Raw genomic sequence first — 19,356 nt, forward strand, 5'->3', positions numbered from 1 at the left:
CAAAACCAGAAAAGCAAACATGTTAGCAAGATCCCTGCTCATTTTGTCTAGGGCAGGGAGCTCCTTTTGTGAAGTGAGGAGACCGAAGGGGCAGACGCTTTGGATGAGTAATGGTAGACCAGATTACTCATGGTGGTAGGGGAGCATTCTGTGGGAACAAAACAAAGCCTAACAAGTGAAAGTGAAGCTATCCTATTTTATACTTGTAAACTATTTTTTTGTTGTGATGATGGTGTCTTGGTTTAATTGTTTTTTAGTTTCGGTTTTTGTGCATGATATACTGTTGTTTGTCTGTCTGTCTTGTTTATTGAAATTATAAGTTTTGGGGGCAGAGACAATGTCATTCTTTATTTCTACAATGCCTAGCATAACGGTGCCTCCATCCTGACTGGGTCTTCCAGATGCTATCAGAATAAATTACTATATGATGGTGGTGTTGCTTGTTGTATGCGTGTATTAATGTATCACAAGACCACAACTATTTACAGAATCAAGGTCCTGGAATGCATTACCTTGCATTCTGAGTAGATTTCTGGATTTATCCAACTTTAAAAGCCAAATTTTGCCTTGACATACACTCCATGCAATCTTGTTGAAATCAGCATGTTTTGATTGTGAACTGAATTTGGTCCTAAGTTATTCAGTATTTTACTTCACTTTTTAAAAAGGCCTGAAACACAAATATTAAGTAACATAAATCTTAAGATACCACTATTGTCCTAATCTCAGTTTCAAAATAAATGATTACTGTGTTACAGGTTCACATTTGGAACACAAAATGACTCCATTCATCACTTTGCTATTCAGGATTTGGTGTCAGGGTGTGGTGCTAATAATGTGTTGGACGTATTTAAACACTCTGATGACCTAGCTTTAGATTCAACACTTAACCTACAATGATACTAGTTTCTCAGGTAAAGTAAATAGCCAATGAAAATAGACTTTTCTCACCTATTCGTTTTGCCTTGACTCGGGTTTTCTGGTTGGTAGTGCTTCATGCAGAACAGACACCATGGGAACGTTCTGCTTGCTGTGTTGAAAGGGTGTTTCACTGAAAGTATAGTAAGTGTCACCTTCCATGCTATCTGTGATGTTGTAGTTGGTCTAGCAAAAATATTACCTCACCCACCTTTCATGCTGTCAGTCATGAGGCATACTTTACCTCCTGTGGTTTAAAAAAAATCTAGTGAAACCAGTATGTTTGATTAAAGCAAAAGCAGTTCCTGAGATGAATCATGTGAGACTAATTTAAAGGGGAAAAGGCACTGGAATTTTAAATCCATTTACTCTGATTAAGGACTTTATCTGGTATAACTAGTGTCTCCAAAACTCCCACTATTGTCTGTGAGAACTTAGAATATTCAAGGAGTGCAGAATCAGTTACCTGAAGTCAATAGAGCCAAATCAATTTACAGCAGCTGGGGATCTGGCCCTGTATGTTCACAAAAGTGATATTAGAGAGACAAGGTGGGTGAGGTAATATATTTTATTGAACCAACTTTGGTTGGTGAGAGAGACAAGCTTTCGAGCTATGTCTAGGAAACAGAGTGTCACAGCTAAATTCAAGGTGGAACAGATTATTTAGCATAAGTAGTCAACACACATTTCAAGGGCCCATTCATGGTAAAGTGCTTCAATCAGTCATAGGGAGGAAAGGAAGGGAAAGAAAATGAAAAGGGAGGGCAACTGGGGGCTAGTTAGTGGGTTATGGATTGTTGTAATAAGCCGTAAGTCCACTGTCTCTGTTTAGTCCATGATTTTTAGTGTCCAGCAAAGCTGTGCATTTAAGCTTCCAGTCTTGTCTTTTGAAAGTGTTGTGCAGGTTTCCTTTGAGGATGATGACTGTATAGGTCAGATATGGAGACTAAATACTAAAAATCATGGACTGAATAGACACACTGGATTTATGGCTTATTACAACAATCCATAACCCACTAACAATTTCCTCCCAGCTACTTCCTCCCAGTGACTGAGTGGGCGTTAATGGGCCACCTACCCTGGAATGGTCTCTTGAAATGTGGGTTAACTACTTACACTAAACAATCTGTTCCACCTTATATTTAGCTGTGACACTCTGAGTGAGGCCAGGTCAACAATGCTATACCTATATTGGTGTAATTACACCAGTCAGGGGTGTGACAAATCCACATCCCTGACTGATATAATTTTACCAATCTAACTTCTTCTCCTCCCTCTCCTTATAGACAGCACTATGTTGATGGGAAAGCTTGTCCCATCAACAGAGCTACCGCCTCTTGTGGAGATGGGTTAACTACACTGACAGGACAAGCTCTCCTGTCAATGTCGTGTCCTAGCATCTTCACTGAAGTGCTACAGCTGTACTCCTGTAGCGCTGTACGTGAAGACAAGCCCTAAGTTTCCCAGACCTGAAGAAGAGCTTTGTGTAGCTCAAAAGCTTATCTCTCCCATCAACGGAAGTTGGTCCTATAAAAGATATTACCTCACCCACCTTGTCTCTCTCATATCCTGAGACCAACACAACCACAATAGCACTGTATACACCAAAGTGATAGTCAGTCAAACAGCGACCATGGTCCCATCTACCCTGTGAACTTTAAAAAGGGTCCTACATAAATACTGTTATGCCAGAGAGTGTGGAGAGTGCCTCACTGTGTTTAAACTATTAATTGGGACTAGATAGTGTTGTTCTTGAGACTGAAAGCCCTCTTCAGATCTCTGACTCTTTTCTGATGCAATACTGAGGGAAGTTGGAGTAAAGAGTACTAAATAGGGCTGTGTATCTACTGTCTCAAACAATTTTTAAAATGGTTTAAAGACATTTATGTCCCACCCATGACATTTGGCATATCATGCATTTAACGTGTATTTGAAGAAACCAATTATAAACCTGTTTTAAAATTTATTTCCCAAATACGGTACTTAAAACTTGTTTCCTAAAATGGGGAAAAACTTTAGTGTAGACAAAGCTTGTGTGTTCTCTGACTTTCTGGGAGTGGAATAATTACAGCTCAAGATGAAAACTAGTTGATTCCTAATTTTAAAAATATTTAAATATTTTATAGCTAGCATTACAGCTTGAAGATGGTGCAGGCTACATACTTGTTGGTATCCTATAGTCACCTTCAGCTTTTTTTTTTAAGGGGAGATGCCCATTTTTCAAACAGTTTAATTCACTCACCCATCACTTCCATACCAACTTTTTAAGCTCATTCAACTATTTGGCCTCCTGTAAATAATTCTGGTTACAATTCTGCATTTCTCACACAGGCATAAATTCCTGTGGGAGCCATTGGGAGTTTTTGCTTGTGTAGAGACCACAGAATCAGGTCCATTGTAAAAAGAAAAATTTAAAATCACATTTCAAATGCTTCCTTAAGTTGTTTTGCACCTTGGTCTTGGGATTGTCAAATAGAATGTTACTATTGCTTTGCCTGCAGCCAGCTGAAATGAGTCATATTTTAACATTCAGATTTTTTTTTAAAGTAGATCATCTTTTCTGGTTCAATAATAAACTAATTCTGTGTTTTAAATAGCTCAGAACAGGGTTCCTGATTCAGTTTAATCTTCCTAATAGAAAGGCCAAGGACAATGCAGGAGGTAGTAAAGCTTCTTGCTAGGAGAACTGTTACTCCATGCCAGCTTTTGAAGAGCCTGTACAGGCCTGCTGAAACTTGGTCAGTTTACAACATGTTGATCTATTTCTCTAATCAGTCACATGTTAGCCATATACTGTCACCAGATTTGAAAGTTAATATGTGCAGCTGAGTGCTTCTGATTAATACAGTTCAGTCTATTGCTGACCTGCTATTTCAGAGTTAACTCTTTGCTGAACTAAACATAGCACATTGTTACGCTTTTGTAAATCAGGCATTCCCTTTTAAAGGTTGCATTGTTAATATGATATATTAACCAACAGAGACACCATGAAAAAGTCAAAATTTTGCCAATCATTAGCACAGATATCTCCTGTTTGGTATAGGGAAAAGCAGTGGTAATCTCAGATGTTCTTGGCACATGTTAATACTTTAATGACAGCTTTTTTGCCAATACCCATAATGGTAGTATCACTTACTATTTTAATCTTTCATTACCTTATATAGTGGTTAAAATATATACATTATTGTATAAAACTGAAGTCTGATCCTGCAAGTCAGCAGGTCTGTTTGCATGAGAGAGTTCTTGAGCTTTTGGGATGCTTATAAATTCAAATGGAGCTGATTAGTTTTATTCTTTACCTCCCACAGTATGGTTAATCTTGTTATAGAATAGCTAGTTTAGTCACGTTTCCTAGACTTGGTCCATTTCAATAAAATGTGTGTATTTATAATAGAGGGTCTAGCATTGACTCACCCTAGTGATGGTTCATGTAAAACTAATATTTCTAGCAGTGGATTATTATAGGCCATAGCAGCCCTTACTCACATTTATTTAGAACAGTATGAAAGGAAACCTACATGTTCATCTAAGGAGTATAGTATGTATAGTAAAGGCCATACGTTGAGAAAGAAAGAAAGAAAATAGCTATTTAGTACTTCAGTTCCCACAAAAATGTGTGAGCTATTTGCTATGGTGGTTTTCTTTCTTTCTTTCTTTTTTGTAATCAGTTAATTTAAAAATATGCAAGCCAAGAATTTGCCTTAGAATAGAACTGGAATGTTTACGTGATTCCCAGCCCAAAGATCATTCAAGTCTATTAGAATTCTTTCATTAACTCAAGTGGGCTTTGGATCGAGCCCCTGGTGAACAGGGTAACTATTTTTGAGTATTACTGTACTGAATAATATTGTGATTAGTGTGGTGTGTGCCTGCTCTTTTCCTGAGACTTCCTTGAATTGAGAGGGAGAATTGTACTTTCCTATTAAGGTGCTATATAAACATAATGTCATATAATCTCAGAGGTTATCATGGGGAAAACATTTTAAGTAATAACTATTTTTAAAAGAAAAATAAGACATATATGCTAATGACTCTGATCATAAATAGGGATTCAGAGTTTCTGTATAATAGTTCATCGTATCAACATTTTGGGAGTCTCCATGGTTACAGAAATTAAAGCTTTGTTTTGAAAAGAAATCATTTCAATCCTTTTCGTTGTGAAGAAAATGTTGTGTGTGAGACCAGTGCAGAGCCGCCTCATTGAGTCAGCAGACAAACTGAGAACTCCGTGAGCAGTGAATTCCTCCTATTCATCTCAGTGAGTTAAATCTGAACACTAATGATGACTGCTTTTATACCTACATTAACTCTTTCACTGTTGATCATTTTAGTGAAAAATCAAGCTTTTCTGGAACTGTGAGTCGATTTAGGATTGTTAGCAAATCTCGATTATAGTAACACCATTCTTCCAGTACACGCACACTCTCTGATTCTTGGACATACACGTTAAAAATGAATCAGTGACCAAAATCAGGAAACAAAAACATACATATAATATAAAGGGACATTATGTAGGGATTCAGTTAATTGGAGGTTCAGATAATAGATTTCAGATTAACGGGAGTATACTTACTGTACAACCTCTTACAGAAAAGATTGGTGAATAATAGTTTACTAATGAAAAATACTGAAGGATGTGTATGGGTTTTAAGCTGTAATAGCACCAAATTGTTAAGCACCAAATTTCAACTAAGTGCAGAAAACTGCAGAAACCTAAATTCTGCAGTAAGGACCCTCCCCAACCAACCATGGCCTAATGAAAATTCTGCAGCTGCCTGAAATGCACAGAGAATACATGCATCAGATGGAGAAGACTTTGATTAATTAAAGGTTATGCTATAATAGACATACATTAGTAAATATTTCTCCATATATTTCTCACTATTCCATAATTTCTGTATTGCTGAAGAAGAATTCAGTGTGGGCGTGCACACCCTCGGGTAGGGGGATTGGCCACAAAGTTCAGGCCCCCTGTGCTGTAGAATACATTGCTCTATCCTCCTGCTCCTCCACCTCTTGTCTGCTAAGAGGGGATTGGCAACTCCATCTCTCCCTGTTGTGCCGACGGTGAAGGAACCTCCCTCTTCTCCCCATCGTCCCCCCAAGTAGTGCACAGAGGGGGATGTTTTTGGTGGCTTCTTCATCCTCTCAAACGACACTGGGTCTTGATCCTGACAGCAGAGCGCTTCAGTGTTCTGTGAGCTGTGCTCTAGCCCAGTCTGTTCTATCAACTGTAAAAAAAAGACAATATGGGGTGTATTTCACAATATGGGCTATATATAACGATTACCCAAATCTGTGGGACTCTGAGCACAATCTATGTTGCAGCACCTGATGCACAGACTGTTATTTCCAAACACTTAATTGTTTTCCAAAATATCAAAAGATTAATAAAATATAAATTGATAAAAAAACATTGTACTAAACAGTAGGAATCCACCTAAAAGACTGCCTACAGTGTCTGCAAAATGGATGGTGTTCTCTTCAGCCTTTTTGTATCTAACCACATTTACAAAAAGTGTATCTGCAGATATGAAAAAACAACATACATTGCATCCAGTAATTCCAAGTGACATTTGAAACAGCAGAGATATCTGACCCCCGCCAAATCAAGCTTTTTATAATGGCAAATCAAACTCCGCCTTCACTGCAGTGACCCCAGTAATCTGAATAGGCCTGGTTTACTTCTCAGGGTATGTCTACACTGCAGTTAGACACCAGCAGCTGACCAGGGTCAGATGACTGGGGTTTGTGGGGCTCTGGCTAAGGGGCTGTTTAATTGCAGTATAGACCATCGGGCTTGCGCTGGAGCATGAGCTCTGGGGCCCTGTCGGTGGGGATGGGGTTCTAGAGCTTGGGCTCCAGCTTAAGCACAAAGTTCAACACAACAATTAAACAGCCCTATAGTCAGGTGGCATGGGCCTGCCATGGGTTTTTTAGTTTCACTGTAAATATACCCTTCCTTCGCTAGTTTTAGCTCAGTGTAAAATCATTTCTTTCAATGGAGATACTCCGTATTTACATGTCTGTGAGTTCAGCATCAGTCCCATTTTCATTTATCAAAATATTTTTACAGGGCAGCTCAGTTTAGCAGTTGTCAGCAAACTTTCTACAAGATACAGCTACTTGTTGTTTAACCAGATCTGCTGGAGGATAGCATACACAGCCAAATTCAAACCTGCTGCAACTCTGTTGAAAATAATAGTCACACCAGAGATGAGTTTATCCCATAATTTTTAAGATTCTGTTTAACAGATTGGCTATTTGTAGGTGTTTTCATTTCTGATAGTTTTTCTTCTCTATAATACCTCCCAATAAATGTAAAAACCTGAATCCCTCAGTTTCTTTACCCTTGGATATGATTTTTAAAGTTTGAAAAATATATTTTTTTAAATACAATGTGAACTGGAAATTTTTCATTTTTGAATTTTGTTCAAATTAAGATTTCAAATAGGGATTTTATTACTGGGCTGTGATATATACCAGAAAAGATTTTAATGTATCCAAATGTAGGGCCTGTCCTGCCAAGAGGGGAATCTATCTAGATCAGGGATTGGCAACCTTTTGTACTCAGCCAGGCCGGTTTATTTACCTGCCTCGTCCACAGGTTTGGCCGATCACGGCTCCCACTGGCCGCAGTTTGCTGCTCCAGGCCAATGGGGCCTGCGGGAAGCGGAGGCCAGAACATCCCTCAGCCTGTGCCATTTCCCTCAGCCCCCTTTGGGCTGGAGCAGCAAACCATGGCCAGTGTGGGCCGCAGTCGGCCAAACCTGCGTATGAGGTAGGTAAACAAACTGGCTCAGCCCGCCAGGGTGCTAAAGGTTGCCAATCCCTGATCTAGATCATAGCTAACTGCACTCAAAGCTCATTGGCTTCAGTGGCAATAGAGGACACTTAGTATGTCATTAGGTACCCAACAGTGGTAGCAAATTTTTATTCGTAATTGAAAATAATTTTGTGATCTTGAAGTATTTGCATTCATGATATAGTGCAGGGGTTCTCAAACTAAGGATTGGGACCCCTCAGGGCAGTGAGGTCATTACATGAGGGGTTGCTAGCTGTCAACCTCCACCCAAATCCCGCTTTGCCTTCAGCATTTATAATGGTGTTTAAATAAATTAAAAAGTGTATTTAATTTATTAGAGGGGTCGCACTCAGAGGCTTGCTATGTGAAAGGGGTCGCCAGTAAAAAAGTTTGAGACCCACTGATATAGTGTGTCTGGACAGGGATGGATAATGTAGTTCTTGTTTGCAAGCCCCCGCTTCAACTCCTGATTAAATTAGTTTGTTTCATGTGTGTATGCAGATAGAATACTGTGTAAAAATAAAGTATGTTAAAGTGTGCATGTGTGCATGTGCAGTTGTATAATATTGACAGGAATTGCTGAAGTGCTCAGCCAAAAGGAAAAAAAAAACCCTTCTGAGAGCTGCTTCCAAAGTCCAATGTGTGCCGGAAGCACAGGTTTGGCTGTGTGGAATGGAATGTTCTCTGTACTCCTCCAAGAACAAAAACAGCTGGGAAATACGCTACTGAGACAATTTCTAAATCTGAAAAAATAAACGCCGCACAGCCGTTGCCATCTCTCTTCATGACGTTTACTTCACTTTTCAGCACATTCAGTATGTTTTTTTCTTTTTTAGGTTGAGAGGTTGTTTCTGCTTTTTTTCCCCTTAATCCTCTGACTTTTTGCTGTTTGGTCGTTTTCTAAAATTACATTATTTACATTATTGAGATTTACTTCACTCCCTTCCCCCACTCAGTGGAAAAAAGTAAACTGAAACCAGCATGCTCTGCTAAAAGCAAAACAAATGTTAGTTATTTGAGTCCTCCTGCGGTCATTGGATGGCTCTCTGTAAAATAACTGGAAATTTTGCTGCTAACTGGAAGTATGATGTGTTCAGCAAATTCCCAGACACTTTTAACCAGCTTTTGTTGTTGTTAGAATAGTAGTTTAAAATGTCAGTGTTTTCAAAGAATGGGGCAGCAGCATGTTTTAATGATAATGTTCTTGTGTAGAACATTTTATTAAATATATATTTAACTAACTGACTAATATAACTGTTTTGATATGACTTCCCTGTTGTACTTATACTTTCAAACTGTATAAGAAGTCCATTTCAGCAGCTAAATGGGAAGGGAGTAAATCTCCTATGCATATGAGTTTCTTTCCACTTAGGTTGGTGTAAGAGGGCAAAAGCAAGCAGAAAGTGCATGGGTAGTAGGGGAGCTAGTTTCCCCTGCTCTAAGTAAACTTTCCCATCACAATATGGCACAGTTGGGATCCTCGCTTTCGGGTAAACAGAGGTCTGTAGGATAGTGTCATATCCAACCACAGAAGATTTCAGAGTGTAAATCTTCACTCCAATGAATGGTTTCAGCAGGGCCGCCCAGAGGATTCACAGGGCCGGAGGTCTTTGGCGCTGGGGGGCCCCCCCCACTGCTGAATTGCTGCCGAAGACCCGGCACTTTGGCAGCGGGTCCCCGCTCCAGGGGCCCCGAAAAACTCTTGTGGGGGGGCCCAGGGCCTGGGGCAAATTGCCCCACTTGCCCGCCCCCTCTGGGCAGCCCTAGGTTTCAGAGTAGCAGCCGTGTTAGTCTGTATCCACAAAAAGGACAGGAGTACATGTGGCACCTTAGAGACTAACAAAGTTATTTGAGTATAAGCTTTCATGGGCTACAGCCCACTTCCTCGGATGCATCTGATGAAAAGCTTATGCTCAAATAAATTTGTTAGTCTCCAAGGTGCCACAAGTACTCCTGTTCTTTTCACTCCAATGAATGCTGCTTCAAGCAGTTCTAATTATCCCCTTGATGCCCTCTACCTTTTCGAAGAGTTGGAGGAAAGATGTGTGTAGGGGAGAGAGCTAATTGCAGCAAGGCATTCTCCTGGCTCCTCCCTTAAAATCACAATCAGAAATACCGCTCTCTTGAGAGAATAAGAAGGGTTCCACAAAGCAAACTTTTCAGAGTTCCAGCTGACTTTCTTCTACGGAAAGTTGTGCTTGGGTCATCCCAGCATCTGAGGCTAGCAGAAAGGAGCCCATGGCTCACTTTTACTTTATTTCTGCTCAGAACTTTAAGTGCAATAACCATTGTTAACTGTGTTTAAAGGGCTGCTGCTCTCACTTTGGTGACAGTACTGTTCTTTCACTGCATGTACTGAACATCTGTTGTGACTCACAGATTTCATCAGATACTGAGACTAGAAAATGAAACTATATCAAGAACATTTCAGTTTGTGTGTGTGTTTATAATATCTATATTTCATGCAGATACAAAGTTTATGGAGAGAATATAGAATAGAAAATCTAGCACTAATGCAGTGTTTCAGATTGAGAAATCAAGCACTGAAATGTGAAGAAATCTCTAGTTTTGTATTTTTTCCCCCTGCAACTTGAACTGTTTAGGTAAACGTTAATAACGAGCAGGAATATATTTTAAAAATAGGTTTATATTCAACAAGAAACACAGGAAATAAAAACATTACACGTGTAACATGGCTGAGTGAATGTTGTGGGAGAAAGCTCGATTTGAACTTTTACTTCTGAGTGCTTGGTTTCTCTGCGTCTGCAATGCATTAACACTAGTTATTGTGTTGCATGTCCCTGGTATTCTTAAAGGAAAACAGGGACAGAGAAGATAAAATGTTCTTGAGTTCTTTGGATCTTTTAAATTTCTTGAAGCAGAGGAACACGGCAGTCCTGTGGAGCTATGTAGGAAAGGGCCTTCCAACGCCAACAAGCTGGCTCTTCACCGAGTAAAACAACAGTGTGTAAAAGAGTGGTTAAAGGCCAGAACACATCCTTCAAAAATTGAAAGTCAAATCTTAATGTGGAAAATAGAAAGGAGCATAAACTCTGACAAGGAAAGTGTAAAAGTATAATTAGGCAGGGGAAAAAAAAAGAATTTGAAGAACAACTAGCAAAAGACACAAAAACTAACAGCAAAAAGTTTTAAGTACATCAGAAGCAGGAAGCCAGACAAACAATCAGTTAGGCCACTGGAGGATCGGGATGCTGAAAGAGCACTCAGGGAAGAGAAGGCCATTGCACAGAAGTTGAATGAATTCTTCGCATCGGTCTTCACTGCAGAGGATATGAGGATGATTCCTTCCCCTGAGCCATCCATTTTAGGTAACTGTCCCAGATTGAGGTATCAATAGAGGAGATTTTGGAACAAATGGATAAATTAAACAGTAATAAGTCAACAGGGCCAAGTGGTATTCACCCAGGAGTTCTGAAGGAACTCAGATATGAAATTGCAGAACTACTAACTGTGCTATGTAGCCTATCATTTAAATCAGCTTCCGTAACAGAGAAGTGGCGGATAGCTAATGCAATGCTGATTTTTAAAAAATAATCCAGAGGTGATCCTGTAAAACTAACTTCAGTAGCAGGCAAATTGAAACTATAGTAAAGAAGAGAATTATCAGACACATAGATGAACAGGATTTGTTGGGGAACGGTCAACGCAGCTTTTATAAAGGGAAATCATGCCTCACCAGACTAGTAGAATTATTTGAGGGACATGTAACTTAGTCTCAGCATTCACCAGCTGTACCTCATCATGCTAATCTTCAGGTTTTATTTTTTTACATGGGCTTTTAAGAGTTAAGTTACACAAGTCTCTTTTTATTTTTAAGTGAGTAGATTCCCTGTTGTGTTGTTGATAGTTTTCAGGCTTTTTTTTTTTTTTAATAAAAGTGGGGGGAGCTTTGAAGATTTAAGTTACACAACTCTCTCTTTAGTTTTAAAGTGAGTGGATTCCTTGTTGCGTTGTTGAGAATGATAAATTGATACCACATGTTGCTTCCAGACAAAAAAGTCTCTGTATTCCTGTGGAAGCACTTGCAGCTGGTGTCTGAGTTAATGGACAGGCTCCACAAGGTAAACACAGTTTGGAAGAGACTGAAACAGACACTGGCTAGGAGGGGCGGGGAAATTCTTGCATTTTTAAAGACTAGAGGATCTGCCAGTTTTGCTTGATGAGGATAAAATGCTGAAATACTTTACAATTGCAAACCTTTGAGGCAAGAAGCAGTTAGATGTCTACATTAAGTCTGGTATATAATATTTTGGAAATGATAAAATGCCCTGTATTTAATCCTACCTTTTTGTAATCTTTCAAAAAAATGGTCAGATAAATAACTTATCAGGACATAATAGGTACTGTACACTCATTTTCTAGAGCAAAATGTAGCTGATTTTTTGAAGGAGGACTAATTTAAGGAAGTTAAAAGTTTACTCATTAACATTTGAAAATATAGCTCTGGGTTCTATAAAAGTATTACCTCTGTCAGTGCTGTTGATCTGAGCACTGGTCTGCTGATTCATTATGAATGGACCATTGTATGCTAATAGGCCCTGTCCTAGCATACAGCATTCTGTCCTTTTCACATACAAAACTACAGTATATGAAAAATTAAAGGTTGGGTTACAAAACAGACAGAAGAAAGCACACAGAGAAGGAACCAAGAAAGAGAGTTTGACACTCCAGCCTCACTTTCATAGCTCCTCTAGATGAGTTTCAGACCCCAAGCATTTCCTCCCACCCATGTGGCCCACTTCTACCAGACTTCTCCTTCCAGGAGTGGTCTATAAAAGGTCTCTCCCCTCCCCCAGAAATCCCGACAGAGTTCTTTAGCCACTTGCAGCAGCAAGACCCAGCGTTCAGACGCAGCAGCCTCCTGACTTCATCTGGACTCTCTTCTTCCTGGACTTCTCATCTTGACAGTGGCATCTCTAGTTGCTTCTAACATTTTGCTGACTCTCTGACCTGCATGCCCCCTTGCTGTCCAGCCACACTCCCCCTTGCTTATCATGCATCTCATCAGGAACACCAGAACCTGACCCAGCTCCAATTCTGCTCAGTACCCATCTCAGCCTTTCCTACCCACTAAAATCCATAAGCACTAACACCAGTGTTCAAATAATTGAGTCACCTGTAACTTTGAGAAGTGTGCAGCCAAACAAAGCCTCCGCATTTTCTTATCTTACCAGCATCTTACTTTCTCGCATGGCATCTTTCCTTTTGTTCTTCCTTTTTGTGTTGAATCTGTTGTTTTTGTTGCTTACTATTTGGAGCACAGAAGTGCCTAGATGCCCACTAAGGGATCGGGGCCCTGTTGTGCTAGGCACCTATACATACACATAAGTGATTTTAAACTGTAAGGACCACATATTCTATCTGTTAATAAACCATATAGTACACTTTGGGCACCGTAGACAATAAAGGGAGGAATGCACCATATTTTTTCTATTCCGTTCTTATCCAGATCCTTATATTGCGCCCACCACTGAGGTATCTGAGCCCCTTCCACTGATTAAACAACATGACTAGCATCTGTCTCATACATATGTAATCCACTACAGTGCCATGAGAGTGCCATTATCGTATCTTTAAAGCATCTCATTGGCCGTGGAATGATTTGTTACATTTCCATCTTAATGGCCTAATCCTGCTCCCATTCGCATCAAAGGCAAAACTCCAATTGATTTGAATGGGAGTCAGATTGAATCCTCGCTTGGCAATTTCCTGGGGAGGTCCCTTTGTGGTTTGTCACAAGGATGATATATTTCTAATGCAGATTTTTGTGAGGGAATATGCTTTTCAGAATCTTTTACTTTTTTTATGACAGTGATATAAGTCCACGTGACGCTTCAGAAATCCTGTAAAAGAGGGTCACTCTAATTTTACAAGCTGATGGACAGATCCTCTTGCCTTTGCGCATGAGAATAATCAGGCCTATTGACTTTAGTGGGAATGCTAACAAGAGAAAGACTAGCAGGATCAGGCCAGAATTCAGTCCAACTTGGATAGATGTGGTACATGGGACAGAAGGTATCAAGACATTGTGAAGAGCATAATGTGGGAAGGCTACACAAAATAAATGTGTTTTAAGGAAGTATTTGAAAGGGGAATGGGAGATCCCTTCATGTATGGAAGCAGAGAGTCATGAGAGGAGCAGGGTGGCATTCGGGTGGGACACAAAAGTAAACGGGCAGCAATTATGCTATAGAAAACAATTTTCTTGCAGAAACCAGTAAAGGAAAACCAGAGCTGGTATGTAAATGTCACTTTGTGTAACTTAAATGAAAACATAAAACTGCTTGGATTTTTCATAACCACCAGTTTTCAGTGGAAAAATTATTTTTTTATTTCTGTAACACCAATACTGTGCCTCAAAGTCTCTCATTTCTGGCCCCACCCCAGAGCCCACACCCCCAACCAGAGCCTTAACCTCCTCCCACACCCCAACCACCTGCCCCAGCCAAGTGAAAATGAGCAAGACAGTGAGGGTGGGGGAGAACAAGCTACAGAGAAAGCGGAGATGGAGTGAGCAGGTGGCAGTGCCTCGGAGAAGGGGAAGGGCAGGGGCAGGGCAAGAGTGTTGGGTTTTTTGTGATTAGAAAGTTGGCAACCCTAGTTAGGCCTGATCCTACAACTGGATCCGTGTGGACAGACATAAATACTTCTTGCACAGAGCCCCATTGAAGCCAGCAAGGCATGGGCATAAGAGTCCATCCACATGGACCCAGTTGCAAGGTTGGAACATCAGGTAGGAAATGTTAGTTAACTTTCAAAAACTCAAATGATTTATTGAAGAGCCCTGTTGGGAGAGAGTGGGGAAGGTGGGTAGTGGCATCTGATTAATATAATTTAAAACATATTTCTGCCAGACCCTACATACAGTTAAAATCTCACTAATTCAATAATTAAAAAAAAATTTCCTCCTGGCTAGACTGAGGAACTTTAATGCTGCGAATGAACCCAAAATAATTTTTTTAAGGTATTATAGTCCCTTGGAAGTATAAGAGTTTATAATTGAGATGCTGATACAAACTTCACTTTAGTGTCATTATGGAGTCTTGTTTGCTATGCTGTGCAAATTGTTTAAAAATAACTTTTGAACTGTAGTTTATTAATTTTTGTTTTTCATGAGTGGTAAACAAGAATGTTTCTGCTGCCCATGTTTGAGAAGAATTTGAGAGAGGTGGGGGTGGGGAGGTCAGTCTTGAAACTGACCAAAAATACAACATGAAAAAAATGTATTTACCATCAAGAAAATGGGGAAAAAAATAATCTGGGCTACATTTCTTCACACAGCCAATGTGTCTTCAGTTCATTTACGTCGAACATCCCTTTATGTTAATAGTATGAATGCTAATGTGTTTATGAATAATTGTTTGGTTGTGTGTGTTCTTTGTCCAATTGAAACTGGAATCCCTTCAGTGCATCGTGAGTGGAAAACACTTATTCTGGCTTGTTTGATTATAATGAGAGCCTGTTGACTTTCTCTTTTTAAAACTTGCTGGTGGAACACATGTATTTGTATCCTCCACACAGATACAGCTGATGTTTGCCAATATTTTAAAAACATCTATGACTTGTTCATATTTAACATACAGCATTAGTACAACTAGTTTGCCAAAATAATATGGCATAGCTCCAAAACTCTTTTAACTTGCGCAAAATCAAAAAACATACCAATTTTTATTAGCAAATTTCTTATAGTCTTTTTAGCTGTATTTTAAGAATAGGATCTAGAGTGAGATTTTGATCTCAGTTATACTTGTGTAAGTATGGTGTCATTTTACATGAGCTACTGGGAGCTAGTTTTCTGGGTCTCTCTCAGGATTTTGTACTGGGTTCAGTCACCATAGTGTGAAGTCACACCTCTCTTTTGAGAATGCATAAGCAGAATATAATACTGTTTTTCATTTCTTGTGCCCAGTGTATCTGATGGCATCAGGCAGGATTTGGGATTCATTGGACCTTTTATGGGTACTCTAGATTTCTGTTACTAGCAGCCTGCTGTGCTTATGATCTTATCGTGCATAATAGGGATGCTGTGGGTGCGGAGACCAACAGACCAGCTACCCTGAATATATAAAACAAATTCCAACAATGGAAAGAAAAAGTACATCCCACCTCCAGTGTGCAGTTCTATAGGAGGAGGAGGGAAAGCAGTTGTGATTTGCACTGGAGTATTGTTATAATACGTGTACAAAATTACATTTCAGTAAAGAATACAAAGGTACTTAAAAAAGCTGCAATGAGAGTAGACAGCCTTTCTATCGCCTTTATTGAAGTGTTTGCAGTTCTCATTTTGAAAGAGTTGGAACAATAGTAACTGATAATTTAATCTGTATGCAGGACATTTTATTCAGTCAAAAATAGAAAGTGTACAGATCCACCGGGGCTTAGCAGTTGGTGATGCAGTTTTGTTTGTTTGTTTGTTGCTGTTGAATGATTTGAAAGTGTGAGCAACCTACAGCTCAGGGGAAGGGTGGGTTGTCATCAGTTGCAGCTCCCTCATCCTGCAGTCCCTAGCCAGGGTGATGGTTACAGCAGTGGAGGATGGGCACAGCAGAGTGGAGCTCTGCCACATTCCTTCTCCCTGGAAGTGCTCTCTATGTCAAGGGTAAGGAGGGGTGAGGGCAGAAAAGCTGGCCCAGGAATCGGCTGTGCTTTACAGCAGCATGGCATTCTCCACAAGGAGAACTCTATGCTCGCAATTTACAACCAGTATTTGACCCCTGCCTGAGCAGGGCAGAATGTCCAGAGCAGCCCAGTGTTTTGATTGGATTTCAAAGTTTTGTTTCGTTTTGAGCTTGCATGATTGAGATGAGACTAGCAGAGGAAACAGTACTTGCTCTGACTTTTTGTTGTATTCCTTTCCCACAGAACTCAATCCGGCATAATTTGTCACTTCACAGTCGATTCATCAGGGTACAGAATGAGGGAACTGGGAAAAGCTCTTGGTGGATGATTAATCCAGATGGTGGAAAAGGTGGGAAGCCCCCACGAAGACGCGCTGTTTCAATGGACAATAGCAACAAATACACAAAGAGCAGAGGCCGAGCAGCTAAGAAAAAGGCAGCCCTGCAAGCTGCACAAGAAGCTACCGAGGACAGCCCGTCTCAACTTTCCAAGTGGCCAGGGAGCCCAACTTCCCGCAGCAGTGATGAACTGGATGCTTGGACAGATTTCCGCTCTCGTACAAATTCAAATGCCAGTACAATAAGTGGCCGTTTGTCACCGATATTGGCGAGTACCGAACTAGATGACGTTCAGGATGATGATGCTCCACTTTCTCCAATGCTGTACAATAGTCCATCAAGCATGTCCCCATCGGTAAATAAACCATGTACTGTTGAGTTGCCTAGGTTGACTGATATGGCAGGCACAATGAACTTGAATGATGGACTGACAGATAACCTCATCATGGATGATCTTTTGGACAATATAACGCTTCCCTCTCCCCAGCAGTCACCATCAGGGGGGCTCATGCAGAGAAGCTCCAGTTTTCCATATGGTTCCAAAGGTTCCGGACTTGGTTCTCCATCAAGTAATTTCAACAGTGCTGTGTTTGGACCATCGTCTCTGAATTCCCTTCGTCAGTCTCCCATGCAAACCATTCAAGAGAACAAGCAAGCTACCTTTTCTTCCATTTCTCATTATAACAACCAGACGCTGCAGGATCTGCTAGCATCTGAGTCACTTAGTCACAGTGATGTCATGATGACGCAGTCTGATCCACTCATGTCTCAAGCCAGCACTGCTGTGTCTGCCCAGAATTCACGCAGGAGTATCATGCTTCGTAGTGATCCAATGATGTCATTTGCTGCTCAGTCCAACCAGGGAAGTTTGGTCAATCAGAACCTGCTCCACCACCAGCATCAATCTCAGAATTCTTCTCTTGGTGGCAGTCGTGCCTTGTCAAATTCCATCAGTAACATGGGCTTAAATGATACAAACAACTTGGGGTCAGCCAAACACCAGCAGCAGTCACCCATCAATCAGTCTATGCAAACCCTTTCTGATTCGCTCTCAGGCTCTTTGTATTCCACTAGTGTGAACCTTCCAGTCATGGGGCATGATAAATTCCCAAGCGATTTGGACCTGGATATTTTCAATGGCAGCTTGGAATGTGACATGGAGTCCATTATCCGCAGTGAACTCATGGATGCAGATGGGTTGGATTTTAACTTCGATTCCCTCATCTCAGCTCAGAACGTTGTCAGTCTGAATGTGGGGAGCTTCACTGGTGCTAAGCAGGCTTCGTCACAGAGTTGGGTGCCAGGCTGATGGATTTTTGAGAAAAGGGGAAATGGGCAAAGCAGGTCAGTGTCCTTTTAGATGTGGTAAAAATATTTAGTTTGTTTTTTTTATTGGTGTTTACCCTGAGTAGTTAATAGTTTGTGTGAATTAATTATATTAATATGGTCTGTGGTGAACTTGATGTATAATGATATATGTGATATAAACAAACTTAGGAGGTGTTGAGGGAGGGGAGGGAAAGCTAAAGGTTGTAAAGATTTCAAGTTCAAAGTTCAGGGCTAACCCCCAGACCCTAATTAGGCAGTTTCTTCTCAGCTGCAACACTGTCAATGAGGGACTCTATTAGAGTTCTTTGAAGGGTCAACAAACATGTGGACAAGGGTGACCCAGTGGACATACTGTACTTAGATTTCCAGAAAGCCTTTGACAAGGTCCCTCACCAAAGGCTCTTATGTAAATTAAGTTGTCGTGGGATAAGAGGGAAGATCCTTTCATGGATTGGGAACTGGTTAAAAGACAGGGAAGAAAGGGTAGGAATAAATGGTAAATTTTCAGAATGGAGAGGGGTAACTAGTGGTGTTCCCCAAGGGTCAGTCCTAGGACCAATCCTATTCAATTTATTCATAAATGATCTGGAGAAAGGGGTAAACAGTGAGGTGGCAAAGTTTGCAGATGATACTAAACTACTCAAGATAGTTAAGACCAAAGCAGATTGTGAAGAACTTCAAAAAGATCTCACAAAACTAAGTGATTGGGCAACAAAATGGCAAATGAAATTTAATGTGGATAAATGTAAAGTAATGCACATTGGAAAAAATAACCCCAACTATACATACAATATGATGGGGGCTAATTTAGCTACAACGAGTCAGGAAAAAGATCTTGGCGTCATCGTGGATAGTTCTCTGAAGATGTCCACGCAGTGTGCAGAGGCGGTCAAAAAAGCAAACAGGATGTTAGGAATCATTAAAAAGGGGATAGAGAATAAGACTGAGAATATATTATTGCCCTTATATAAATCCATGGTACGCCCACATCTCGAATACTGTGTACAGATGTGGTCTCCTCACCTCAAAAAAGATATTCTAGCACTAGAAAAGGTTCAGAAAAGGGCAACTAAAATGATTAGGGGTTTGGAGAGGGTCCCATATGAGGAAAGATTAAAGAGGCTAGGCCTCTTCAGCTTGGAAAAGAGGAGACTAAGGGGGGATATGATAGAGGTATATAAAATCATGAGTGATGTGGAGAAAGTGGATAAGGAAAAGTTATTTACTTATTCCCATAATACAAGAACTAGGGGTCACCAAATGAAATTAATAGGTAGCAGGTTTAAAACAAATAAAAGGAAGTTCTTCTTCACACAGCACACAGTC

General features: G+C 40.3%; 1 protein-coding gene across 1 annotated transcript in view; it reads left to right on the forward strand.

Moving 5' to 3' along the window:
- FOXO3 (forkhead box O3) overlaps positions 1-19,356 on the forward strand; it is a 148,754-nt gene that overhangs the window by 106,447 nt on the left and 22,951 nt on the right. The window contains 1 exon segment of the mRNA XM_032773308.2: positions 16,607-18,045. Coding sequence (XP_032629199.2) covers positions 16,607-18,010 — 1,404 coding nt within the window. The 3' untranslated portion in view covers positions 18,011-18,045.

The sequence above is a fragment of the Chelonoidis abingdonii genome, chromosome 3 (genome assembly GCF_003597395.2).
Source record: "Chelonoidis abingdonii isolate Lonesome George chromosome 3, CheloAbing_2.0, whole genome shotgun sequence".
Taxonomy (NCBI): Eukaryota; Metazoa; Chordata; order Testudines; family Testudinidae; genus Chelonoidis; species Chelonoidis abingdonii.